This window comes from Orbicella faveolata, unplaced genomic scaffold (assembly GCF_042242905.1).
Source record: "Orbicella faveolata isolate gen_17 unplaced genomic scaffold, um_ofav_v1 contig_12, whole genome shotgun sequence".
In the NCBI taxonomy this organism is placed as follows: Eukaryota; Metazoa; Cnidaria; class Anthozoa; order Scleractinia; family Merulinidae; genus Orbicella; species Orbicella faveolata.
Window position 1 is genome coordinate 30,994,041 of NW_028301539.1, and position 25,812 is coordinate 31,019,852.

The 25,812-nt window shown below is 35.4% G+C and overlaps 2 protein-coding genes and 1 pseudogene across 3 annotated transcripts in view; 1 reads left to right on the plus strand and 2 right to left on the minus strand.

Annotated features, from left to right (window-relative positions):
• Positions 1–352: 352 nt before the first annotated feature.
• On the minus strand, positions 353–13,526 carry LOC110060325 (uncharacterized). Of its 2 annotated transcripts, XM_089277524.1 has the most exons (31): positions 13,503–13,526; positions 13,380–13,403; positions 12,945–12,968; positions 12,820–12,843; positions 12,698–12,721; positions 12,562–12,585; positions 12,367–12,391; positions 12,143–12,168; positions 12,006–12,026; positions 11,884–11,907; positions 11,761–11,784; positions 11,638–11,658; positions 11,377–11,400; positions 11,252–11,278; positions 11,115–11,138; positions 10,338–10,361; positions 10,211–10,234; positions 10,085–10,108; positions 9,834–9,857; positions 9,713–9,736; positions 9,291–9,314; positions 9,154–9,180; positions 9,021–9,044; positions 8,502–8,522; positions 5,338–5,358; positions 4,570–4,617; positions 3,603–3,925; positions 2,766–2,901; positions 2,328–2,357; positions 1,500–1,954; positions 353–901 (listed from the first exon to the last, which is right to left on the minus strand). In XM_089277524.1, the coding sequence occupies exons 5-31, from the start codon at positions 12,711–12,713 to the stop codon at positions 692–694; spliced, it is 1,695 nt and encodes a 564-aa protein (XP_089133650.1). In that variant the 5' UTR covers positions 12,714–12,721; positions 12,820–12,843; positions 12,945–12,968; positions 13,380–13,403; positions 13,503–13,526; the 3' UTR covers positions 353–691. The 2 variants fall into 2 exon arrangements, with proteins under 2 accessions (XP_089133650.1, XP_089133647.1); XM_089277521.1 differs by lacking the exons at positions 12,945–12,968; positions 13,380–13,403.
• Positions 13,527–13,622: 96 nt separating this feature from the next.
• The window catches only part of LOC110040311 (uncharacterized), a 74,459-nt gene continuing 62,269 nt past the window's right edge, over positions 13,623–25,812 (minus strand). Inside the window, exons 214-244 of the mRNA XM_089277534.1 lie at positions 25,004–25,350; positions 24,589–24,829; positions 19,639–19,662; positions 19,392–19,559; positions 19,279–19,299; positions 19,127–19,153; positions 18,491–18,514; positions 18,369–18,392; positions 18,246–18,269; positions 18,124–18,147; positions 18,003–18,026; positions 17,881–17,904; positions 16,741–16,764; positions 16,618–16,641; positions 16,496–16,519; positions 16,375–16,398; positions 16,252–16,275; positions 16,130–16,153; positions 16,009–16,032; positions 15,886–15,909; positions 15,764–15,787; positions 15,643–15,666; positions 15,520–15,543; positions 15,398–15,421; positions 15,277–15,300; positions 15,154–15,177; positions 14,971–14,994; positions 14,726–14,871; positions 14,603–14,626; positions 13,991–14,014; positions 13,623–13,646 (exon numbers count right to left, since the gene is read on the minus strand). Coding sequence (XP_089133660.1) covers positions 14,822–14,871; positions 14,971–14,994; positions 15,154–15,177; positions 15,277–15,300; positions 15,398–15,421; positions 15,520–15,543; positions 15,643–15,666; positions 15,764–15,787; positions 15,886–15,909; positions 16,009–16,032; positions 16,130–16,153; positions 16,252–16,275; positions 16,375–16,398; positions 16,496–16,519; positions 16,618–16,641; positions 16,741–16,764; positions 17,881–17,904; positions 18,003–18,026; positions 18,124–18,147; positions 18,246–18,269; positions 18,369–18,392; positions 18,491–18,514; positions 19,127–19,153; positions 19,279–19,299; positions 19,392–19,559; positions 19,639–19,662; positions 24,589–24,829; positions 25,004–25,350 — 1,382 coding nt within the window. The 3' untranslated portion in view covers positions 13,623–13,646; positions 13,991–14,014; positions 14,603–14,626; positions 14,726–14,821. The remainder of the gene's footprint in view (positions 13,647–13,990; positions 14,015–14,602; positions 14,627–14,725; positions 14,872–14,970; positions 14,995–15,153; positions 15,178–15,276; positions 15,301–15,397; positions 15,422–15,519; positions 15,544–15,642; positions 15,667–15,763; positions 15,788–15,885; positions 15,910–16,008; positions 16,033–16,129; positions 16,154–16,251; positions 16,276–16,374; positions 16,399–16,495; positions 16,520–16,617; positions 16,642–16,740; positions 16,765–17,880; positions 17,905–18,002; positions 18,027–18,123; positions 18,148–18,245; positions 18,270–18,368; positions 18,393–18,490; positions 18,515–19,126; positions 19,154–19,278; positions 19,300–19,391; positions 19,560–19,638; positions 19,663–24,588; positions 24,830–25,003; positions 25,351–25,812) is intronic.
• On the plus strand, positions 21,614–23,706 carry LOC149117528 (uncharacterized; annotated as a pseudogene).

Sequence of the window (25,812 nt, forward strand, 5' to 3'; positions counted from 1 at the left end):
AATTGTCGATATTACATAGCATCGGTAAAAAGGTCCATTGAAATTCCTAAGACTAGGCCCGTCTGAGAAATTTAGAGATCGAAGCTCAAATATCAGCCACTGTTCAAGGGGAGGGGAGGGAGGGAGGGAGGGAGGGAGCCCACGCTACACCCTCCCTGCCCCGCCCCGAAGGGGAGGAAAGCGACCGGACCCTAGAAATCGGCGGTAATCGAGCCAATTGGAAAGCAGTGTTTGCACTTTAGCATCAAAATGAACTCATGAACACCTGAAAACGACAGATAGATACATTATATCACTAACTGCATCTGTTGGACAAAAAAATCAAGCAATATCATGAAATATCTCGGGAAACGCAAGTAAATAATGAGCTTTTATTTTTCAAATTTACTGGATTTACAAATGGTTATGGCTTGAAATTCTTCTACTTTAAAATTATAATGCTTTCAACCTACTTTCGAGCCCTACACCTGACCATAGCTATCATTCAAGAAACCCACAATTTAATTTTCAATTTTGTCGAAGTGAAAATACCAACACTAGCACTTGCCTAACTATTTTAGCGTCTTATACCCCTTGAAACTATCATTCATACTAAAACATTTTTACTGGCCCTTAAGGCACTACCCCATACTTTGTCTTCTGGCTTTAATTTTCAGGGACTTGATTTTAATTGAAAGAAAACTTTACGGCGTCACATTTGCTCGGACAGCCAGGCATCCAAATCGTCCATGGAAAGAGGTTGTTTTAGAACTCCTTCGATCTTAGAGATGACTCCAGAGTTAAGGTGATCCGGTGACTCGACTTTGAGCGCGTGGTCTGGTGATCCTAACGCTATTTTGATCAGCTCTGACTTGCTAACGTCAGGCTTTATTCCCACTGCGACTATATTTGACGTGCAATTCTGTAAAGTGAAGGAAAATTACAAAGTGAATTCAGTGGTGAGTAACAGCTCACCCGCCCTGCCCTCCCTGCCCTCCCTCCCCCCCCCCCCCGCCCTACAACAGTAAAAGAAATTTCATACCGGAATTTCGTCGAAGTTTTAGGAAACAAAAAATGAATAGTAGAAGGCGTTTACAATTTTTTGCCTGTTTCTTGGAAGATATATCATTTTAGGATTTCTCTTGGCTATTCTGAAGAGTAGGAGGCGCGCTGGCCTAATGGTTAGTGCGCTTGTCTCCGGATCGAGGGGTTCTGGTTCGAGCCCTGGCCGGGAGACATTGTGCTGTGTTCTTGGGCAAGACACTTTGCTTTCACAGTACCTCTCTCTACCCAGGTGTATAAATGAGTACCGGTGAATTTAAGGCCATTTAATGCTGAGGGTAGCATGCGATGGACTAGCATCCCATCCATGGGAAGGAGAAATACTCCTAGTCGCTTCTTGCTGCAGAAACCGGAGACATGCGCCGGCCAGATTGGCCACTTGGCACCTGCCTTACATTCTAACGAGTGTCAGAACCATTTTGAATCGTATTGTTTGCGAGACATGTTGACTCACTTACCTTCATTATAGGAGATACCAAACTGTACGGAAGAGATTCGGCATCAGTTTTCTCTGATGTGAAAACTATCAACACATTCTCCACCTCCGGGCGATCCACGCATCCCTTGGGACAGAACAGCTTCTGCGAGGCGTACAACATGGCTAGATCGGTACGGTGTCCCCCAGGGGTATATTTCAGGCCCTCGATAATCGATTTTACTTTGATTCGATCTACATTCTGCAGGGACATGACAAGATCAGGTTTGTCGCTGTAGACGATGATTCCAAAATGAACGTTGCTGAATTGCTTGTTGATCGAGATGACCAACCGTGAGATAAAAGATTTTAGGCGCTCGAACTCGTCCGCGGTTACACCAGAGGAACTGTCAATCAAAATTCCTACGTCCATGCCTTTTCTTTTGACCTCTGTTGTAGGTAGGGGTGGAGTCACAGTGGAACTTTCAGCTTCTGCGACTTTAAAACACAAAACATTTAGTTAGTTCTTTTTGCAAAATCCAGTATACCTACTCTCTCTCTCTCTCTCTCTCTCTCTCTCTCTCTCTCTCTCTCTCTCTCTCTCTCTCTCTCTCTCTCTCTCTCTCTGGTCTCTAGCTAGATGCATATCCGCCTGTTTCTTTGCCACCAGTTAAAATTTTTTCTTTCATATATATTTGAATTGCTTTTCAATTTTTTCAGGCTTCTTTGCAATTCAGATCAATATATATATTGAAATAACTCCGTCGAATTACTGATTTCTTCAATTCAGTTTTTAGACTCTATCCGCAGTTCGTAAATAGCATCAATTGTTCATCAATTTGCACAAGTTTGTTAACATTATTTCTTATACCTGCTGGGAACGGCGCTCGGGGAGAGTTTTCTGCAAGAAAAGAACGAAACATTTCAAATATATCATTAAGACGCAATTATGACATTTTGGCTTATTTTCGTTAATTCCTTGTCGTTTTTCAAACTTAATAAGATGTCAAGTTCCTCGGCAAGTGTTACCTTGAAAACCAACGGAGCGAAACACTACAGTGGCACGAACGCGAACTAAACTCATAGTGGTGAATTCTATGCACACACGTTAAAAAAGTAAACTACTGAGTAAACAAAAGCAAAGCTGAAAAGATAATGACAATAATTAATATCGTAAACTTCACTCTTAAGCTGAAGGTACAGTATTGATAGTGTTTTAGATACTACAAGTAGTTCTGATTTGCGGCGTAACTGACTAGCTAGCTATATATGTCAAATACACGACATAACCTCGTTGCAGAATGCGTACCTCTTCCATACAATTCAACTCTCGTACACATCCATCCCTCATATTGCAATGGGAAGATACGAACGTATGTAGCTTCTACAGGAACTGGTAATACTTGCTTGGAAATTGACTTAGAGTCCTTGTTGCCCTCGAACACCTGATAAATGGTTTGGAAAGAAAAATAAAAATACAACACGATGCTATATATGTTGTATTGATAGCGTTAATGCGAACTACTTTACAACAATATTAACAGCTCTCTATTATAAATATATCGAATTACTCTGTCATCAGTTTGATTGCTTCTTTATAGTAATCAATTGTAGGACGCTTAGTTAGCCTCATTAACAATTTTTTATTTGTTTTTTAGTATATAAAACAAGCAGACTATAGACTCCATGTTACCGTGCGTCTTTTTAGTAATAGATCAATGAAGACGTCAAAATGTGGTAAGAACACTGTTCAGTGACACTTTCTCCCAACGGTTCGTGTGCCACGTTTTTGCTCTTACCTCATTCTGACGTCATCTGTGATCTATTACTGAACAGAAGCACGGCAACATGGACTGAATCAGTAGGTTCTTTTTACAAGTTACCACGGTCTGCCATAGTTTTCTGGAGAAAAAAGTACATGGCTTGTCGGCCTTGTTTCCGACACGTGTCAATTCATCTGATCAAGTAACCTTACATACCAAGAAAGTCCTCACAAATTCCAAGCAAATTACAGATCGCGGTGAAATTCTGTTATGTATGCCATGCATAAATTAAGTTGCTTCACTTTTTTACGGTAAGGTGTTATCATCATTATCGTCACCATTATAATCTCCACCACCAGTAACAAACATTTAACACAAAATACCTTTATTTTTCCAGGCCCGTCCTCTATTTCTTTCCACAGACTGCCATCCTCAGAGTGCTTCACATGAAACTCTGTAACATATTCGTCACCTTCGCTGTAGCCATTCCCTTGGATGGCAATAGCACAAATTGATTCCGCTTCCGGTACATGAATTTGTAGGTATTCTTCGCCAGCAGTATCTCCAAGGGAACACCAGGCCAGCGGTCCATTCAATCGGCCTTTAGAGGGTTCCAACTCACTGTAAAACGAGGAGGCTGTGAAATTCACGCTTGACAATTTTCCTCCTTCTGCAGCGCCGAGGGCGTTTTCGTCACATGGAGTTTCTTAAGTAGAACCAAGTTTGATTAAAAATGTTTCTATGCAAGTGAATCGAATGGACGTCACATGACATAGAGCCATCTTTGCTGACGTCATTGTTAACATTTCTCGTCATTTGACATACGACTTTGCGCAGAGCGCATGGGTATCATGTCGGAGACGAATTGACTCCAAACATGTAGAGAGCTTTTAAGACTTAGTCCTTTGTCTCACTGGATGAAATATTCAAAGACAAACTGACTTTCAAAACCTGCAAAATGTTTAGCGTTATTTAGTTCTTATATTTTAAAAACCATTTTCCATTGATTCCTCTACATAGTAGGTGGCATAAATTAGGTGGTTTGATAAAAGGATTGATTTCATATCAAAAATTGATTGCGCTTTCGCCCGGGCCAAAACAAAAAGCTCTACACTAACAAGGAGTTCAGATCATCTGAGTTGTTTATGGTTCAACTTATCTACATGGGAAAACCGCTAACAAAAACAAAGTGGACTGACAAAGAAAGATACTATTCATATTTTTTGCAAGATTCTCAGAGGGCCACAACTTCATTGGTTACCCTCTTTAAATTAAGTTTGATTAATGGATTGATTGAAGGTAAGGTCACAAAATTTAAAAGAGCAATTTCATATTCCATTTATTTCGTACCTGTTGGTGCCTCGGTGGTGGGGTCTACAATTTCTGGAGCAATCCTACCTACATGAAATAAAACAAAAGAACAGACCATTTTACAGTTGTCTGCTCAGTGATCTGGCCTTTGAATGGCAGCGTGGCTTGAGGTGACCTTTTTTTGATACAGACCTCTCTGTTTTTGTTGTGTAAATCAAGTTGTTCTAATTCTAGCTGTGCATTAACATGACAAAAGCAGAGAAGTCTGTATCAAAGCAAGGTCACCTCCAGCCTCGCCGCCATTTAAAGGCCAGGTCCTCAAGCAGACAACTGTAAAATGATCGATTGCTCACAAAGCTGTAGCTGATCTTAAACCTCGCTTAAATTTCGGCATAAGCTTAAATTTCTTAATCTAATAAATCACATCGTGTCCAATTAATTTTGTATGTTGTCTGATAACTGGCCACATTCAATGACTGGCACAATGTTCCCAAATATCACAGCTACCTCGATCACACTGACTCGGACTGGAGCCAGGTCTGTTGCTATGACAACACTTGACCTAAGTCTCGTTTACAAAACTTGGCAGCTTCTCTAGTTTCCTTCTGGGAATCACTCCCTTCATCTTTTGTTGTTGTTGTTGTTAGTGTCTTTTTCTTTTATTTTGGTAGTTTCTTTTTAATTGTCTTCTTGCAAGTGTCCTAATGGGAAAATTCACAGCCTTGTAAATTGAAACTGAGGCTTTTTACATGGAATTTACCTAGTCCGACGCAAATATCATACAGTTACTTTTATTGTTTGGCTTACCTGTGACAGGGCCATTTGGTTCTAAAATAAAATAATAATAATAATAATAATGATAATCAATATAGTATTTTTATGCATTATTTTTATCATTAGCGGGTGTTACCAACACAGCTCGTCATCGCTTAAACGTCATGCAGTAAGCTTTTCTTCCATTTGAATTAAATTATTCAAGTTGTTTTAGCCATTTATTCATTATTTCAAAATTAAGTCGACATAGTCCATCAATGGACCTTTTCGGCGATACGGCTGCAATCTTGAATTCTATTATTTCAAATAGCTATTATGGGATGTTTAGGGGGCAAATTAGTATGCGACCCATCCTCTCCAAACATGAAATAATGTATGGTGTTTTAAATTCATTTTGTTTAACCCTAAACCACCTTATTTTCATTGGCAAATAGTTTCTCTACATTTGTTTCCTTAATAGTAGGAGATACCAATTTGTGGATTTCACCACCCTTGCGCAGGAAAAATTAGAGCTTGAAAAATATATCGCGATCTCAGCCAACAAATACAGTTCCTTCCTTAAGAAATGGTCTTGCTTTGTTCAAAAATAATTTGTTTTAAATAATTCTAATCTGGTCATAAAGGCCGATCAACCAACAACTTTTGTTCCAAGAACATCTATGATGTTGCCTCTTCCTGTATTAAAAGAAAAGCGGAAGAAAACCGGCAGGGCTTTCTCCGCTTTATTTAAACTTTCTCTCTTTTTGTTTGTTTGTTTCTCCTTTTTTTATTATTATGTAAGTGCGTAAGTTTAATCAGCAGTATTGTAAGTAATTTTTAGCGTTTTTCCGTTGGTAGTAATTGAAAGTAAGGAAGCAGTCTAGCATAATTAAGTGCATTGTAGAAAAATAAAATGTAGCGTGTGTGTAACTTATATGTTTATGGAGTTTATCTATAATAAAAAGAGCATTGTAAGTAAGCCAATTATAATTTAATTAGTGTGATTGTATTGTAATATATGTATTGTAACTAGTGCATAAATAGTTTAAGTATAAATAATGGTAATAGGAATGAGTGGAGTCCAATTCGGTCGGTTATCATAAGAGTGACAACAAAATCGGACGACCGCACAGCGGGAGTCCGATTTGTTTATCACGACTATGATTACAGACCGAATTGGACGACACGAAGTCTTATTACCAATTAATCATAAAAACTAGTAATAACCAAAGGTTAGGAAACGCGGGCGAAGACGATGCTTAGTGCTTTGGGTTACTAAAAATGTATCAGAGTTGTTCTAAGTTGCAATCAGTGGCGCATTGAGATTAATTTTCAATAGGTGTGTTATACATGGTTCTCGGGGTCATGACATATTTTGGGGCCTGAAGTGAAATGTATCGCTTCGCGGGGCTAAAATATTTGCCCATAAGGGTAGCTTGAAAGTTCAGCAGCACCCCCTTTTCCTTCTTGCCAATTTATGTGCTCAAAAGTGTACGTGGAGGTGTTGCATAGAGCAATTTTACTAAACCTATGAAACAGTCACCTACACTATAAAATTCCATGATACACTTGTTTTGTCGTTTTGTTTTTGTTTAGTTTTACTAAAACGCTGTAATTGTGTTTTTTCTGTCATAAAGGCTTATACATAGATCATCTTTCCGGCTGTAATTATGTAATCAAAGCTTATTCTAAAATTGTTTGTCGGGCATGTCACGCTATACTTAACTTTACAACTCCAAGGTCGAGAGCAGATCACAACTCGCTCGACTCCAAGAACGAGAACAGATAACAACTCGCTCGAGGCAGACTTCAAACGCGACATGAACGCTGAACAGGAAACGTCCCAAGTTGACACGCTCGATTTGGATTGGACGGCGCTGCTATGCTTGAGTTTCACGTGATCCAAGTTCCAAATACGCGTGATGCGCGTGATAAAATCGCCTTCTTTGCATTCCATACAATCTTAGTGGAAGTCCACCCGAACGAAGCAAAAATCGAGCCAGGGCCAAACTATACAAGTTTTCATCGGTTGCTGCTCTTCTTTTGACATCATTGCGAGAACTGACTCTTCTTTAAAACTGTTTCTTTCCATTTTCAATCTTTTAAATTACATTACCACTTCAGTGATGCAAAACTTTGGCTTTGAAGATCTAGCACACTGGCCGACCCGGCGGCCATCTTTTAAAATATTCTTGTTCGAGTAGAAATGGATTCTGATTGGTTTACGAGGATTTATCGATCGATTTTGGCAGAACAAATTTGCTCCAAAATCGAGATATGGCGTGCAAAATAGGTTGCGGGTTCTTCTTGGGCCCGCAATTACCATTTCCGAGAAAAGAAGAATAGCCAAGTTATGAAAGAGAGGGAAAATTTGCATTAAAATACCTACAAAGGAGATCTAACCATTTTAAGGCCACCACGCCTCCTATGGGCAATTAGGCGCCAAAAACACAAAAGCAAGCGCGCGCACACACGCACGTAACTACAACTTTGAATGTGATTGGCTTATTGAACTGTCCGATACCAAACTGTCCAATAACAAACTGTCCGATAACAACTTGGCAAGTGAATTAGTAGAAAATAGGAGTTTTGTTAAACCAATCACAATCGAGGAAATTGTAATTTTTATGATTAGTAGTGTAAGTAGCAAGCACAGTGTAAGTGTAAATGCAAGTATAAAAATATTAGTACTGTAAGTGTTCGTCCTGTAAATAAAATTGCTTAAAAAAGTATGTTTTTGCCCCCTAAGCATCTCATCATAGTTATTTGAAATAATAGATTTCCAAATGGCCGCCATGTCGCCGAAAAGGTCCATTCTTGTTATTCACGTGACGTCATCGCCGCCATATTGGACGGCATTAACAAAATAATTCTGGCTTCTTTTGTTTGTATCATCAAACATGGCCGCCAGGCCCTAACAATGATCATTTGCATCCCTCGGGATTGGTTAATAACTATCAATAAAAAAGGAAACGAACATCACTCAATTTTGACAAGTTCAGACGGAAATTTAGACTCGTTTGTAAATATGGGTTATTGACCAAGCGTGGAATCAAGATGGCTGGCCTCGAAGATATGGAAAAGCAAAATCGGGTGGAAAAATCTCTATATAAAGACAAACGAACAAACAGAATGTTCAAATACTAGTTAATCCGATTGTCTCAAATAAAGTTTCAAACAGTAGCAAATATTTCAAGTAAAATCAATGTCAAATATACCCTCTGTGAATTCCTCTAGTTCTGCAAGAGAAAATAAGTTTGAGATATCAATGATATGATCAGAGTGACGAAAACAAGGTGAAAAATTTCTAGCAATATTTCAAGTTGAATAATTAAAAAAAAAATGAATTTTAATTTCCAATAAATGTTAATTGAGCGATCAGCGTTGAACATGTGAAAAATAATGTTGAAAACTGATTTAAAAGAATAAAATTGTACTTATAAAAACTTTATTCAAGGCTAAATTTTAGGCAACCTTCTGTTGCCTTGGTCAGAGTTTGGAAAAAAAAAAAAAAAAAAAGAAGACGCAAAGAACTAACTTTTCAAACTCTGTTGAAGGCACTAGGAGGTTTCCAAAAATTTAGTTTTTAAAAGTTCAGTTCAATTCAGTTTCAAAATAGTTTTTGAGATAATTGCCAATCTTTGCCTTTTCATTAGTGCTGGAAATGAAAAGGCGACAAAATTGATATGAAACAACAGGCTAAAACAATTTTAAAATAACATTAATGATGGACTTACCTTCTGTAGTAGTTATCTTTGATGCTGAAAATAAAACAAAATATATAGGATGTTAAGACGACAATATCACATTTTAAAACCAAAACAAGCCATCAAAGGTGTAACAATTTTGAGGAATTGAATTTAGACTTGCCCAGTTGTGTAGTGGCTACGTCTGGTGCTGGAAATAAAATAGTGACAGATAAGATATTAGGCGCCTCATTCCAAGCTGGTCAAATTAAAAGTAAAAAATATAAGCGATCATGAGGAACCATAAAATTGTGAACATACCCTCTGTAGTAGTAACCACTGCTGCTGGAAATAAATTGAAATGATTGAATAGTGTCAATAAACTGAATTACAAGAAAATTTTAAGCGATATCCACGCCAGTCATACCAGTAGGTTAAAAGGAACGAAAGATAAGATGGAATAACAGCAATGAAATGGGCTAATTACAATATATTAAAATTCTAACTTGGCTCCGAGGCTTAGGGGAATAAAACAAAAGAAATCGCATCGAGGATGAAGGATGAATAATGAATTTCTTTTATTTTATTCCCCTAGGCCTCGGAGCCAAGTTAGAATTTTAATGTATCGGAATTGGCCTATTACGTACTATTACAAGCAGGAGAAAAAGCAACGTTAAACTTACAGAACAATCAGAACAAAGATAAAATAATGGTAACGTAACCGTGGTTAGAGTCTGACATACCATCGGTAGTAGTAACCTCTGTTACTGGAAATTAAAAAGCAGCAAAGATAAGATTAGAATAACAGCATAAGATTTGGATGGAGTAATAAGACAATGTTAGTAACTGAAACTGCAGATGTACCTTCTTTAGTAGTCATCGCTGGAGCTGCAACGAAAAAGAATAAATTATATAAAAGAGATAAATGTAACAGCGAAAACATTAAAAAAGGAATAAAATGATTTCAAACACCGTCAACAATACAATTACCTTCTGTAGTAGTTATCTTTGGTAATCAAAATGAAAAATAAGGAAACAATAATACCGATACAAGTAAATTCACAAAGAAGCCTTTGGCACACAATTCTAAAGGACTATAACGTCGTTAGAAATACCTTCTGTGGTGGTTGTCTCTACTGCTGCAGGAAATAATGACACAAGTCATAAAATATTGAAATAGTGTCAGTGAAATTAAAACGAAAACATGAAACGGTTTTGAGAAATGGTAACATCAGACATACCTTCTGTAGTAGTAGTCTCTGGTTCTAGAAATTAAAAGTCAAAAGTTAAAAGTGAGATTAGAACAACAACAACAAAATTACAACGACAACATAAAGACCTTTCAAGTCAAGTTAACGTTAGGCTAACCTTTTGTAGTAGTTATTTCTGCTGCTGGAAACGGAAAAGAATGAGAGATAACATCAAGTTAGTCACGGTGATATCATGATTAAAAACAGCAACAAAAACGGAAAAAATAATACAGTTGTACGCTACTAAATCGTCATTGCACGTACCTTCTGTAGTTGTAGGACTAAAATAGTGGCAATAAAATTTTTTACAATGTCTGGAGAAATTCTCGCTCGCTCATTGGCTAATTTTCAATGTCAATAAACAGACAGACACATGAATTTTTAATTTTGTCCCTTCTGCCTTCTGCGTCTGTCCTGTTGATGATCATAAATTTCGTCATAACATTGTCAAAGTAGGAAAGTGAAGAATGATCATCGCTGTAAATTTTCCAATTTAAGCAAATGGAAAGAAGAAGCCTGGAAAAAGTCAGGGCTTCAACGGGATTCGAACCCGTGATCTCCGCGATACCGGTGTGATGCTCTACCAACTGCGCTATGAAGCCACACATCGGGAGCGAGGTCAAAGTAGCTGTGGAGACTACTTTGACAATGTTATGACGAAATTCAATGTCAATAACAGGACAGATGCATGAAAACTGACGTCAATTTGTCAAATTACCAAACGTGAAAAAGGGCGTGCGAGCAGCTTCAATTTCAAACATACTATCTATTGTCTCCGGAACTGGAAAGAAAATATTATGAATATTACAAATAAAAAAAAAAAGATTATGGTGATGCAATTAACACAAAAACAGTGATATAAAACAAATTCAGATACAATTAACAATACGCTCACCTTCTGTAGTGGTTGTCTCTACTGCTGGAAACCAAACAGAATAGAAAAATAACATAAAGTTAATAGTGGTCAAATTCCAACACAAAACTGAAGCAAACAAACACAATTGTTAGGAGCTATAACATTGTTAAACATACCTGCAGTAGTAGTTACCTCTGCAGCAACTGGAAATGAAGAGGCAAGTAATAAAATGTTAGCCAATAAAAATTAAGACGAACTAGAAAATTAAGAAATTTGAGTAGAAGTAATGTTATCGACATACCATCTGTAGTAGTCATCTCTGATGCTGGAAATTTAAGGCAAAAAAGGCAGTATCAAAAAAGAAGAACAAATTTAGAACAACAAAATATATAAATGTTAAATAATATTAGCGTTAGGCCGACATTCTGTAGTAGTTATCTCTAATGCTAAAAACAAAATAATACGAGACATAAGAGAAATTTAGTTGTGCTGAGATCAAAAATGAAACTAAAACACTGAAACACAAATTAATTGGAAGGAATCATAACGTCGTTAGACACACCTGTAGTCGTTGCCTCAGCTGCTACGGGAAATGAAGAGGTAAATAATAGAATATTACAGTGGTGTACAAAAATTTACAACGGAAACAAAAGACAATTTTAAGAAACTGTAAAGTCAGACATACCTACGGTGGTAGTTATCTTTGGTGCTAGAAATTAAACGTCAAGAAAGGTAAGATTAAAATAACAATGAAAAAATAAAAACCAAAAAATAAATACATTTCAAGTAATATGAACGCTCAACTGACCTTCTGTAGTAATTATCTTTGGTGCTACAAATGAAAAGGTAAGCAAGATAAGATTAGCATTATAGAAGTAAACCAAAACGAAAATATAGATAAATTTCAAGTAATATCAATGTCAAACTTACCCGCTGTAGTAGTTATCACTGCTGCTCGATATGAAATTGAAGGGAAAATGAGAAATAAAAAAAGACTACCAGGGCAAAATTAAAAACAACAACATAAAAAAGACATTTATAAGAGAGCAGAATGTTGTTTAACATGCCTTCTGTCGTCGTTTCTTCTGCTGCTCCCGAAAATGAAGAGGCAAATAATAAATATTAAAATAATAATCAATAAACTTAAATAATTGATAGAAGTTGTCTTTCCTGCTGGAAACGAAATTATATGAGAGAAAAGAAACTTTAACGACGTTATATGTATAAAAACAACGAAACAAAATCAAAAAAGAGAACAAAATTGTAAGGAACCATAACGTCTTTAAACATGCCTTTGGTAGTCGTTTCCTCTGCTGCTGGGGAAATAAAGAGGCAGGTAATAAAATATTAAAATAAATGATCAGTGAACTTAGAATTTAAAGGTTAAACAATCTTGAGTACTGCTAACGTCATAAATTAAAATAACAGCAACAAATTCAGAGCGAGGAAATTAGCAAATTTCAAATAATATCATCGCTAGGCTTACCTTCTGTAGTAGTTATCTCTGGAGCTGGCGACAAAAAGGCATAAATATTATAAGTACAAAAAAGCAAGCAACAACCAAAAAATATCAAAACAAAACTAAGAACTGCAATTTCAAATACTGTTAACATTAACCTTACCTTCTGTAGTAGTCATCTCTTGAGCTGGAATGAAACGCACCATTGTTATAAATAAGAGAAGGTTATAACATAAAAATAGAACAAATTACTGCAATTTCAAATGCTGTTAACATTAATCTTACCTTCTGTAGTAGTTATCTCTGGAGCTGCAATGAAACGCACAATTATTATCAATGAGAAAAAAAATTATAACATGAAGAAAGAAACAAAGTACTTCAGTTTCAAATAACTTCAACGTTAATCTTACCTTCTGTAGTAGTTATCTCTGTTTCTAGAAATCAAAAGGAAAGAAAGATAGAATCAAAATAAGAACAAAACGTTGAACGAAAAGCGCTTAACATCTTTACTGATTATCTTCCGTGCTAAAAATAAAGGCATCACAAGTAGCCTTAAAATAATGGCAAAAAAAGTTTTGAACGGAAATATATCTATTACAGCAGTTGTCGCTGGAACTGGAGATAAAAAGAAAAGATTATTAAAAGTACGCGAAAAAGGTAATAAAATGCTAAGAAAACAAAACAAAGCAAAACACAACAATTTATAAAACTGTTAACAATCACTTTCTGTAGTATTTATCTCTGGAGCTGATGTAAAAAGCGCAACTATTACAGATAAAAAAAGATTTTATCAGGAAAACAAAACTAAGTAATGCAATTTTAAAAACTGTTAACATTAATCGTACCTTTTATAGTAGTTCTCTCGGGAGCTGGAACAAAAAGCCCAATTATTATAAAGGAGAGAAAATTATAACATAAAAATCAAGCAAACAACCGCAATTTTTAAATACTGTTAACATTAATATTACCTTCTGTAGTAGTTTTCTCTGGAGCTGAAATGAAACACACAATTATTATAAATAAGAAAGAAATATACCATAAATAAAACAAAGTACTGCAATTTCAAGGAATGTTAACATTAATCTTACCTTCCGTAGTAGTTGTCCCTGGAGCTGGAATGAAACGCACAATTATTATAAAGGAGAGAAAATTATAACATAAAAATCAAGCAAACAACGGCAATTTTTTAATACTGTTAACATTAATATTACCTTCAGTAGTAGTTTTCTCTGGTACTGAAAAGAAACACACAATTATTATGAATAAGAAAGAAATATAACATAAAAATAAAACAAAGTACTCCAATTTGAAGTAATGTTAACATTTATCTTACCTTCCGTAGTAGTTGTCTCTGGAGCTGGAATGAAACGCACAATTATTATAAAGGAAAAAAAATGATAAAATAAAAATCAAACAAAAAACTGCAATTTTTAAATACTGTTAACATTAATATTACCTTCTCTAGTAGTTTTCTCTGGAGCTGAAATGAAACACACAATTATTATGAATAAGAAAGAAATATAACATAAAATTAAAACAAAGTACTGCAATTTCAAGCAATGTTAACATTAATCTAACCTTCCGTAGTAGTCGTCTCTGGAGCTGGAATGACACGCACAATTATTATAAAGGAGAAAAAATGATAACATAAAAATCAAACAAAGAACTGCAAGTTTTAAATACTGTTAACATTAATATTACCTTCTGTAGTAGTTTTCTCTGGAGCTGAAATGAAACACACAATTTTTATAGATGAGAAAGAAATACAACTTAAAAATAAAACAAAGTACTGGAATTTCAAGGAAAGTTAACATTAATCTTACCTTCCGTAGTAGTCGTCTCTGGAGCTGGAATGAAACGCACAATTATTATAAAGGAGAAAAAGGGATATTATAAAAATCAAACAAAGAACTGTAAGTTTTAAATACTGTTAACATTAATATTACCTTCTGTAGTAGTTTTCTCTGGAGCTAAAATGAAACACACAATTATTATAAATGAGAAAAAAATACAACACAAAAATAAAACGAAGTACTGCAATTTCAAGTAATGTTAACATTAATCTTACCTTCCGTAGTAGTTGTCTCTGGAGCTGGAATGAAACGCACAATTATTATAAAAGAGAAAAAATGATAACATAAAAATCAAACAAAGAACTGCAAGTTTTAAATACTGTTAACATTAATATTACCTTCTGTAGTAGTTTTCTCTGGAGCTGAGATGAAACACACAATTATTATAAATGAGAAGGAAATAGAACAAAAAAATAAAACAAAGTACTGCAATTTCAAGGATTGTTAACATTAATCTTGCCTTCCGTAGTAGTTGTCTCTGGAGCTGGAATGAAAGGCACAATTATTATAAAGGAGAAAAAATGACAACATAAAAATCAAACAAAGAACTGCAATTTTTAAATACTGTTAACATTAATATTACCTTCTGTAGTAGTTTTCTCTGGAGCTGAAATGAAACACACAATTATTATAAATGAGAAAGAAATATAACAGAAAAATAAAACAAAGTACTGCAATTTCTAAATACTGTTAATATTATTAAGTTATATAACATAAAAATAAAACAAAGTACTGCAATTTCACGTAATGTTAACATTAATCTTACATTCCGTAGTAGTTGTCTCTGGAGCTGGAATGAAACGCACAATTATTATCAAGGAGAAAAAATGATAACATAAAAATTAAACAAAGAACTGCAATTTTTAAATACTGTTAACATTGATATTACCTTCTGTAGTAGTTTTCTCTGGAGCTGAAATCAAACACAATTATTATAAATGAGAAAGAAATATAAGAGAAAAATAAAACAAAGTACTGCAATTTCTAAATACTGTTAATATTAATATTACCCTCTGTAGTTGTTTTCTCTGGAGCTGAAATGAAACACACAATTATTATCAACGAGAAAGAAATATAACATAAAAATAAAACAAAGTATTGCAATTTCTAGTAATGTTAACATTAATCTTACATTCCGTAGTAGTTGTCTCTGGAGCTGGAATGAAACGCACAATTATTATAAAGGAGAAAAAATGATAACATAAAAATCAAACAAAGAACTGCAATTTTTAAATACTGTTAACATTGATATTACCTTCTGTAGCAGTTTTCTCTGGAGCTGAAATCAAACACAATTATTATAAATGAGAAAGAAATATAAGAGAAAAATAAAACAAAGTACTGCAATTTCTAAATACTGTTAATATTAATATTACCCTCTGTAGTTGTTTTCTCTGGAGCTGAAATGAAACACACAATTATTATCAATGAGAAAGAAATATGACATAAAAATAAAACAAAGTATTGCAATTTCTAGTAATGTTAACATTAATCTTACATTCCGTAGTAGTTGTCTCTGGAGCTGGAATGAAAGGCACAATTATTATAAAGGAGAAAAAATGACAACATAAAAATCAAACAAAGAACTGCAATTTTTAAATACTGTTAACATTGATATTACCTTCTGTAGTAGTTTTCTCTGGAGCTGAAATCAAACACAATTATTATAAATGAGAAAGAAATATAAGAGAAAAATAAAACAAAGTACTGCAATTTCTAAATACTGTTAATATTAATATTACCCTCTGTAGTTGTTTTCTCTGGAGCTGAAATGAAACACACAATTATTATCAATGAGAAAGAAATATGACATAAAAATAAAACAAAGTATTGCAATTTCTAGTAATGTTAACATTAATCTTACATTCCGTAGTAGTTGTCTCTGGAGCTGGAATGAAAGGCACAATTATTATAAAGGAGAAAAAATGACAACATAAAAATCAAACAAAGAACTGCAATTTTTAAATACTGTTAACATTGATATTACCTTCTGTAGTAGTTTTCTCTGGAGCTGAAATCAAACACAATTATTATAAATGAGAAAGAAATATAAGAGAAAAATAAAACAAAGTACTGCAATTTCTAAATACTGTTAATATTAATATTACCCTCTGTAGTTGTTTTCTCTGGAGCTGAAATGAAACACACAATTATTATCAATGAGAAAGAAATATGACATAAAAATAAAACAAAGTATTGCAATTTCTAGTAATGTTAACATTAATCTTACATTCCGTAGTAGTTGTCTCTGGAGCTGGAATGAAACGCACAATTATTATAAAGGAGAAAAAATGATAACATAAAAATTAAACAAAGAACTGCAATTTTTAAATACTGTTAACATTAATATTACCTTCTGTAGCAGTTTTCTCTGGAGCTGAAATGAAACACACAATTATTATAAATGAGAAAGAAATACAACACAAAAATAAAACAAAGTACTGCAATTTCAAGTAATGTTAACATTCATGTAGGGGCCAAACCACCCTCCAAATGTTTCGTAAGTTCTTGGGTATTTCACATTATTTCACATTACTTAAAAAGTGTTCACTCTTTCTGCACCAAACTTGGTAGATGAGCAGGAGACCTATTGCCAATTATATCTACGTGAAAAATGTCAGTAAATCTCAAAGCTGTGACGTCACAGTGGTGACGTCATGTTTTTTGCCACTTTTGAAGTTTTTAATATGCATATTTATTTACAATGTTTTCGAAAGAGCACATCAAGGGGAGTTGAAACCTGAAAAAATTTTGTCAATATCACAAAAATTAAATTAAATATGGTATTTTTAAATATGAAAAATAACTCCACAAAATATGGGGTCCCCCTTTTGAGAAAAATCCCCAAATTGGAGCCGTAATTTTGTTCTAGCAAATGCATCTATGTTGCACATGTGATGTGCCACACGATTAAAGCAAAAATAAAGAAGAAAATCGGAATAAAAATTATCCCTCTAGTGTTATTGCGTTAAAATTAGTTTTCTTACGTTATAACCTGTGACGTCACCCATTTTTGACTGTTAATACCATCCTAAAAAAGCCGAAAATCAAATTTTTAAAACCATACGATTTTTGACAACATCAAGCTTTCTATTTTTCTAGATTATTAGCCTTCCTAGAAAAAAACTGAACAAAATAAACCAGAGAGACTGACTTAAGAAGGACAGTATGGCTAAGCTAATTCCGGGGGGTGGGGACAGAAAAAAAAAATTTAATTTACCATATCTCAAAAAGTAATCATCGTAGCAAAAAATGGTTTCCGGTATTTTACTCCTCAAGTCAAGGACTTTCTAAAGACATAATCTTTACATCAGATTTTACAAAAAATTATAGCACGTTTTGGTGACTTCATCAATTATGACGTCATAATCTGACATTTTGTCACAACTTCTAAATTAAAATAAACTGGAGAACAAAGAAAGCTCATCTGCCAAACTTGGTTCATGAAACATTAGGGGGGGGGGGTGGTTTGGCCCCTACGTGTTAATCTTACCTTCCGTAGTAGTTGTCTCTGGTGCTGGAATGAAACGCACAATCATTATAAAGGAGAAAAATGATAACATAAAAATCAAACAAAGAACTGCAATTTTTAAATACTGTTAACATTGATATTACCTTCTGTAGTAGTTTTCTCTGGAGCTGAAATCAAACACAATTATTATAAATGAGAAAGAAGTATAAGAGAAAAATAAAACAAAGTACTGCAATTTCTAAATACTGTTAATATTAATATTACCCTCTGTAGTTGTTTTCTCTGGAGCTGAAATGAAACACACAATTATTATCAATGAGAAAGAAATATAACATAAAAATAAAACAAAGTATTGCAATTTCTAGTAATGTTAACATTAATCTTACATTCCGTAGTAGTTGTCTCTGGAGCTGGAATGAAACGCACAATTATTATAAAGGAGAAAAAATGATAACATAAAAATCAAACAAAGAACTGCAATTTTTAAATACTGTTAACATTGATATTACCTTCTGTAGTAGTTTTCTCTGGAGCTAAAATGAAACACACAATTATTATAAATGAGAAAGAAATACAACATAAAAATAAAACATAGTACTACAATTTCAAGGATTGTTAACATTAATCTTACCTTCCGTAGTAGTTGTCTCTGGAGCTGGAATGAAACGCACAATTATTATAGGGGAGAAAAAATTATAACATAAATATAAAACAAGTAGCTATCGCTGGTTCTGGAAATGAAACTACATAAGTACGAGATAAACATATACAATAATGATTAAATTACAATTATACTGTATAGAAGCTTAAAGCAATTGAAACTCTAAGGAATATCTATCCGAAAGTTATATTTTTTCTAAAAGGTCTGCTATCTGTAATAGGTACCTCTGGCGCTGAAAATAAACAAGCCCTTGTAATAAAGGATAGCGAAAATGCCTGTGTTTAATATATCAAATTATAACCTGGCTCCGAGGCTTTCTGCCCAAAATTGCAAAGTTCTCCGTTAATTTCCACAAGAGACTTAATACAAAGAAACCATTACCAAATATAAAAGTTTGGCGGAAAGCCTCGGTGCTATTTTTGAATTTTGATATATCGAGCGTGAACTATAAAAATGTTTTCAATAATTACTCAAGCTCTAAATGAATGGGATATAGATATAACTAAACTAAAAAATTAATGCAAATTATAAATAACAAAATGCTTATCAATTTAGTCACAAATGGTCATACTTAGCAATTTCCAGTTATATTCGAGATAAACATACCTTTATTTGTAGTTTTCATCTCCGATGCTGGAAAATAATGTTTTGAAATATGACTTGAAAACAGTTGTTAAGAGATGAAATCAGAATGAAATACAATCATACCTTACAACAAGAAAAAATGTAATATAAATCTATATTAAAAGGCTTATTACCTGTAGTACTAGTCTCTGGCTCTAGCAACGGAAAGAAACAAAGGATATTGTAAAAATGATACTGTTATTAAATTTGATTGTAATACAAAATTCTGGAAAAAATTAAATGATACTTTTAAAACACTTATGATCTGTGGTTGCTTTAACGCCTGTGACTCGTGCTGCAACTGAAGATGCAAGATAAAAAACTTCAAGATAATAGCAATGAAACACAGTACAGAAGAAAGCAATTCTAAGTGATGTCGATGCTAACTTACCATCTGTAGTAGGTATCTCTGGTGCTAAAAGGGACAAAACACGAAACATGAATTAGATGCAAAAAATGAACAGTAGTAATAATAATACTGATGCCATACTTACCATCTGTAGTAGTCATGTCCGGTGCTGAAAATAAAAAAGAAAAAAAAAACCCAAAGATGAATTAGATTGGAAAAAAAGGTTAAACCGATTCTTAATAATAGTCCGGTCTCTTAGGTCGGAAAATTACGAAAATCGTGACAAGACGCGTAAAAGGACCAAATTTGGCACAAATATAGTTTACGGTATAACTAATCATTTTAGAGGGGGTACCACAAAAAAATACCCCAGGGGAGATGGGGAGGGGATTTTTTTGTAAACGAGTCTCAGTTGTGGTGTGTCAAAAGCCGCGTGCCATTATGAGCTATGAAATAATTCATTCTGTTGATTACAGTGTGGATTAAGTGTTGGTATAGGCAAAATAAAGACAAAAAATGAAAATTTAATAAAGCTGTGCTCAAATGTAAAAATTTAATGCCTTTTTGTAGTAAAAAAAAAGACGAAAAAAGACGACATAAATGCGTATTCATTACAAAGCTTAATTCGATATGAATTTCACTTCATTTATGACATAAATGTTTTGACGAGAAGACATTGACTAAATTCCTTTTATTTAAATTATTTGTAACTTAATAAAAAATATGTACGGCCCTTCTTTAAACGATAAATGGTAATAAAAAGCCAGCGATGTTTCCATACCACATGCGCTTTACCTCCCGGTGACCGGGTTGACAGCGGAGTGGTTGAGAGTGAAGTTTCTCCTTGTTTTACACGGAATTTCACTATATGTAAACTGTAAGTATATATATCTAATTAGATGTTTTGGTGTGCAGTATCGCTGTATATTTTTACGAGTTTTTTTTACGAGTTTTACAACGAGTAAAAATATACAGCGATACTACACACCAAAACATCTAATACAAGATTTATTATCCAACTGTTGTAGTAAATAAATTTATCAATGAAAGAGGGAGAGTGTGACAGTTTTGCTGCGTGCGCCGACCTGTGCGGCAAACAGGTTTTCTACTGTACAACATCGCTGTATATTCGTACTGCTATTTGGACGGTATTCGCTGCAGTTGGATAATAACACCTCATATTGTATACTTCATCCTTCAATGACGTAAAATTCATCTCGCTATGATGTGAAACAAGGTCAATTTGTTTTTTAGAAACGTAGAGTTCGGTGATTTTTATTTTTATCCGTATGTGTGAGCTGGTTTTCAATAAACGTTCCTCTGAATAAGCGTAATAACTTGGGATAAATGAAAAACTGTGAGAAATCACCAGATGTTATATAAAATGGTTTAAGAACAAAATGTTTTAAGATAATTCCCCTTGAAATAAAACTGTCAATAGATTTTTGTCAAAACTTTGTCCACAGAATATTTATCATACGAGAACTTTAATTATAAAATAAAAAGGGGGGTGGGGCTGCCCATGCTCGTTAAGGAGCAGTGAGGCATTGAAAATGTCCCATTTTAGCATTATTCAATGCTTATTGCAAGAGCGCATTCCAAGTTATTGTAAAATCTTTGAGAGCCCAGACTCATGAAAACACGCCTCAAACTACAGTCAATATTTGTGTCGGACTCACATAAACTTTTTAAGTTTGATTTTGACAGACAGCTGAATCCTTGTTAAAATATTGCAACCAAATTGCTTGCCACGGCTATCAAACTGCAAATAGAAAAGACTACATGCAACTGCTATTTTCCTTATTTCTTCAATTTTTACCAATAGAAATCAGATCAGTCTTTTCTCACGCAAAGCTAATAATTAGTTGATTAAAATGACTGGAAAAAAAATTGGGGGTGTCCGCCGTGCTCGTTAGTGAGCTATAGCCATTTTTCAACTGCCAGAACTCAATATCAAGGCAAATCCGCCATGTTTTCAATGTGCGCGTGCACGAGCGCGCGCTAGTGATACCATAAATTATGCGCAGTAAGGATGCGCAACGCAAATGTGGGGAATCACCTTAAGTAGGTTATGATTTGATTGAAACGAAAAGTTATGGAATGGCAAAATTTTATTTAGGAGGTGGATGGTGGCCGGATCAGAAACCGCTCGAGTGTTGCAAGAGTTCGAAAGTCAGTTAAAAGGTGAAACAAATGTTCATGAAAAGAACAAACACCACGAACAAGGACTTTCTACACAGAAAACCTTTCAAAGTCGTGTCAAGAATCTTTTAAGTACAATTTCAGAAATGGGAAACCCTTTTGAAGATGATTGCCCTGAATTACTTGCCCTTGACACGCACAATTGCGCAGATGCTTCTGACGCGAATACTGTGCATAAAGTCCAGGAAACTGGATTACGCCAGTACAAGAAATTCGTAAAAGACGTCATCGATGAAAGGACTGTGTCGATTCACGATACGATTTCAAAGAATACCTTGCCATTGTTCAAGCGCCAGCAGCCAAAGCAAATCTCCAAAGCGTCCTTAAAGTTGACAGCGGTAACAAGCGACCGTTACCTCTACAGTCGTTTATATATTGCCAGCCAACACCGCGACAGAGATCTTGAAGAGTTCTTCAAGCATGAAAATTAGCCGTATCCACCTTCTTTGTCAGAGTTTGGCAATCTCCGATTCGGGAAAAAGTCTGACTTGATTGCGTGCGTTAACAAAGAAAAACCTCCACCTCCACCACCAGCATCTTACGATGCCAAAGTTTTTGATGGAGCAGCTACTGTACATGCGCTTCCAGTTTCATCCGTCGCAACGCTTTCTAAATATGCAGATTCAAAGTTCTTACCTTTCGTGGAAAACCACTCGAAAAGTACCAAACGAATTCACATTGTTTGGGATGAATACCGAGTGGAGAGTCTGAAAGAGACTGCTCGTGAGAAGAGAGAGAAAGGCCTGAGACGAAAGGTGGCTGCGCATGTCAAGTTACCTCAGAACTGGCAGGCGTTTCTCCAAGATTCCTATAACAAGGAAGAACTGTTCGACTTGTTAACCAAGCAAGTTGAAACAGCTTCCTTTCCAGCTGACAAAGTTGTCTACATAACTCCGGGTAAGATGCTAACCAATTTTTGAGTAGGTCTTTTATATAGACACCGTTCAAACTTTTTATGTCCATCAAGTCTTGAAGAACGCTAATACTGACTGTATCATCTTAAATTTTAGGTGAAAACGTCATCTCAAGTAGCCCCAGGAACCAAATGCGTAGGTGCACCATGAAGAAGGAGACACGCGGATTCCCGTACACCTTAAAAATGCTTTGGATAAGGGGGGGGGGGGGGGGGGAAGAAGTGTCTTAGTTCGCACAGTTGTTATTATTATTCTAATTGCGCAGTTCCACACGTTGTCTTCAACTCGGCCTGGATTGAGCTTTTGGGTCGCTTTTGGGATGGGAAAGAATTTCCAGCGCCTTTCCGTTAACACCATTTGTGAGTATTTGGGCGAGCAGAAATGCCGTGCGCCTCCATTTTTTCACGCGTTCATTGGTTGTGACACTACGTCAGCATTCCTGGAGAAAGGAAAGAAATCTGCGTGGGAGGCCTAGAAAGCGTACCCTGAAGCCACAGAAGCTTTCCTTTTCGTGAATGATAGCCCCTTTCTTCCACTTGAGATCAACACTCCTGTGTTTGATGTCCTGCAGCGCTTTGTGGTGATTCTTTATGACAGGACCAGCCTTGCTACTGATGTGAACACTGCTCGACGAGAACTCTTCACAAAAAAGAATCGGGCGCTAGAAAACATTCCCCCAACAGAGGTAAGAACCTATCATACACAAATTTTAGTTGTTTTTCGTTTTTGCTAAATTTGAATATGATTGGTTAACACCTGTTAGGACAACGCGAAAAGAATTAACCAGTTTAGCGAAAAGACGAGAAACATTTCAACTAACGCAGCCTTTTCTGGTATTGAATCCACTTATCAATTTCTTTTAGCTAACCAAAGCCTACCATAAAGCTATGCTCTAGTTATTCTACTTGGGCTATATCAGAGCTTAATTTAAATAGTACATGGAAATAAGTGGTGCGTGTTTGTTTAAAGTTATACGTGTGTTAAGTCCATTTATATACAATTTACGTTGTTAGGATGCCCTGTTGAATCATTCTAACAGAGCTCTTTATCAAGCACGCATCTGGACGTCCCTTGATGAGCAATCCATCCCCGTCTGATTTTGGATGGAAAACGGAGAACAATAGATGGAGACCCCGCTGGACTGTTCTTCCAGAAGCCTCTAAAGCGTGCAGTGAATTGCTGAAGAGAGGATGCAAGAAAGGTTGAAAAGTAGTCGTTGCAAATGTGTCAAGGCCAACCTACCATGCACTGAGCTCTGTAGTTGCTCTGGAGGCTGCCAGAACATAAATCCTTAGAAATGGAGCAACAAATAACTACAATTTACGATATCTAGCGGAAGATGTTAAAAATTAAATGTATAAAACACTCCTTGATGTAAGCGTGCTCAAAGCATTATAAGAATATCACGTGATTAAGGCAAATGACTTGTTTTGGACACAAACACAAAACTGAGTCTGAGTAATGTAGTTTAGTCATTTTACAACGGCATTCGTTAAAACTGGTACGTAATAAACACATTAAATGCTACAGCCTCGCTTTCATGCCACCGTTTCAGCATTGCGTAATTTCTATAGGCGTCATCTCCCCCCCCCCCCCCCCCCAAAGTCAAATCACGTAGCACCCCTTCTAACTTCGTTTTTTATGTCAAAAGGAACATCTGTGCCTAATTTGGTGCTTTTACGCGATTTGTCACAATTTTCGACCTAACAGACCGGACTATAATATCGATGTCAAACGCACTATCTATAGTAGTTGTCTCTGGTGCTGAAAACGGAAAATTACAAAGGATAAGATAGATTGAAAATAAAAGTGTAACACTAGTGTAACACTTCTATGTAATCACTTAACGGCGTATACGCCAATAATCGGTCTTACTGTTGATCAGAGAAGGAGATTAAGAAAAAAATGAAAAACTGCAATGAAACATTAAATGTACTAATCAAATATTAAGTTATTTAAAAACGATATTTGAGCAATACCTATACAAAAGCCTCTCTTTATTCGATGGACTTTGTCTTCCAATTCATCGAACGATTTAATCGTGAACACGTTGTCTGGTGAGGTTGCGATTTTTTCAAGTTCTGATTTGTCAATCTCATCACCAATACCCAAAGCAAACACACTTGCTTTCTTTTGCTCTAGTCGCGAGGAGAGTACGTCCAGTGAAGTATATGGTCCTTGGGTAGTTGTTTGCCTTCCATCCGTGATCACAACAATAGGCTATCAGGAAAGAAAACATAGATTGAAATGAATAAAAGACAAAATGGATTAAAAATAATCTTGATAGAAGCAATTCCCTCGTTTGCCACTGGTGCCAGGGTGTTACAAGAATCTCTCATTAAGGTGTGCGAGAACACAAAATAAAATAATCAACAAAACATGGTCTCAGATTACCCTTGGAACATCTCTCATGCCAGCTGGGGTTGTCAACACCTCCTTGTCAGCTAGCTCCATCGCTTTATCAATTCGATTGAAACCTGGTCGACAGACCAGGCGAGCAACCTGCCCGTTGACCTCTGAGACACTGAGACGAGAACCAGTTAATGTGTTCAATTTCAGAACCAGCTCAGGATCGCTGCTGTATCGTATGAGTGCAATGTGACTTCCAGATGGTGAAACACCAAAATAACGGACCAAAGTTTGGACAAAGCTCAACACGCGATTCCAGTTGTTACCACTACAGACAGTTCCAGACGATCCAATAATGAATGTGGTATCCATGGGGATTGGACATTGGACGCCTGTTTGTCGAAAACAGTGAAAAAATGTAATGTCAAATAAGAAACGTCGATAAGTAAATGTGCAAGCCGCTCATTATCTACACCCTGCCCTCTAGCATGAAAGAAACAACAACAACAACAACAAGAAACATTAGACTGATTGTAGAAGCTTAAAGCAATTGAAAATCTAAGGAATATCTATCCGAAAGGTCTATTTTTTCTAAAAGGTCTGCTATCTGTAATAGGTGTCTTTGGCGCTGAAAATAAACAAGCCGTTGTAATAAATGATAGCGAAAATGCCTGTATTTAATATATCAAATTATAACCTCGCTCCGAGGCTTTCTGCGCAAAATTGCAAAGTTTGTAAGTTTCCTTTCTCCGTTAATTTCCAAAAGAGGCTTAATACAAAGAAACCATTACCAAATATAAAAGTTTGGCAAAAAGCCTCGGTGCCATTTTTGAATTTTGATATATCGAGCGTGA

What these genes read in the sequence shown, in the direction of transcription:
- LOC110060325 (XM_089277521.1), bottom strand. An exon ending in AGAGATGACTACTACAGATG is followed by an intron (nt 11,279 to 11,376) that starts GTATGTCGATAA and finishes CTTCATTTCCAG; the next exon opens with TTGCTGCAGAGGTAACTACT. An exon ending in AGTGGTTACTACTACAGAGG is followed by an intron (nt 9,181 to 9,290) that starts GTATGTTCACAA and finishes TTTTATTTCCAG; the next exon opens with CACCAGACGTAGCCACTACA.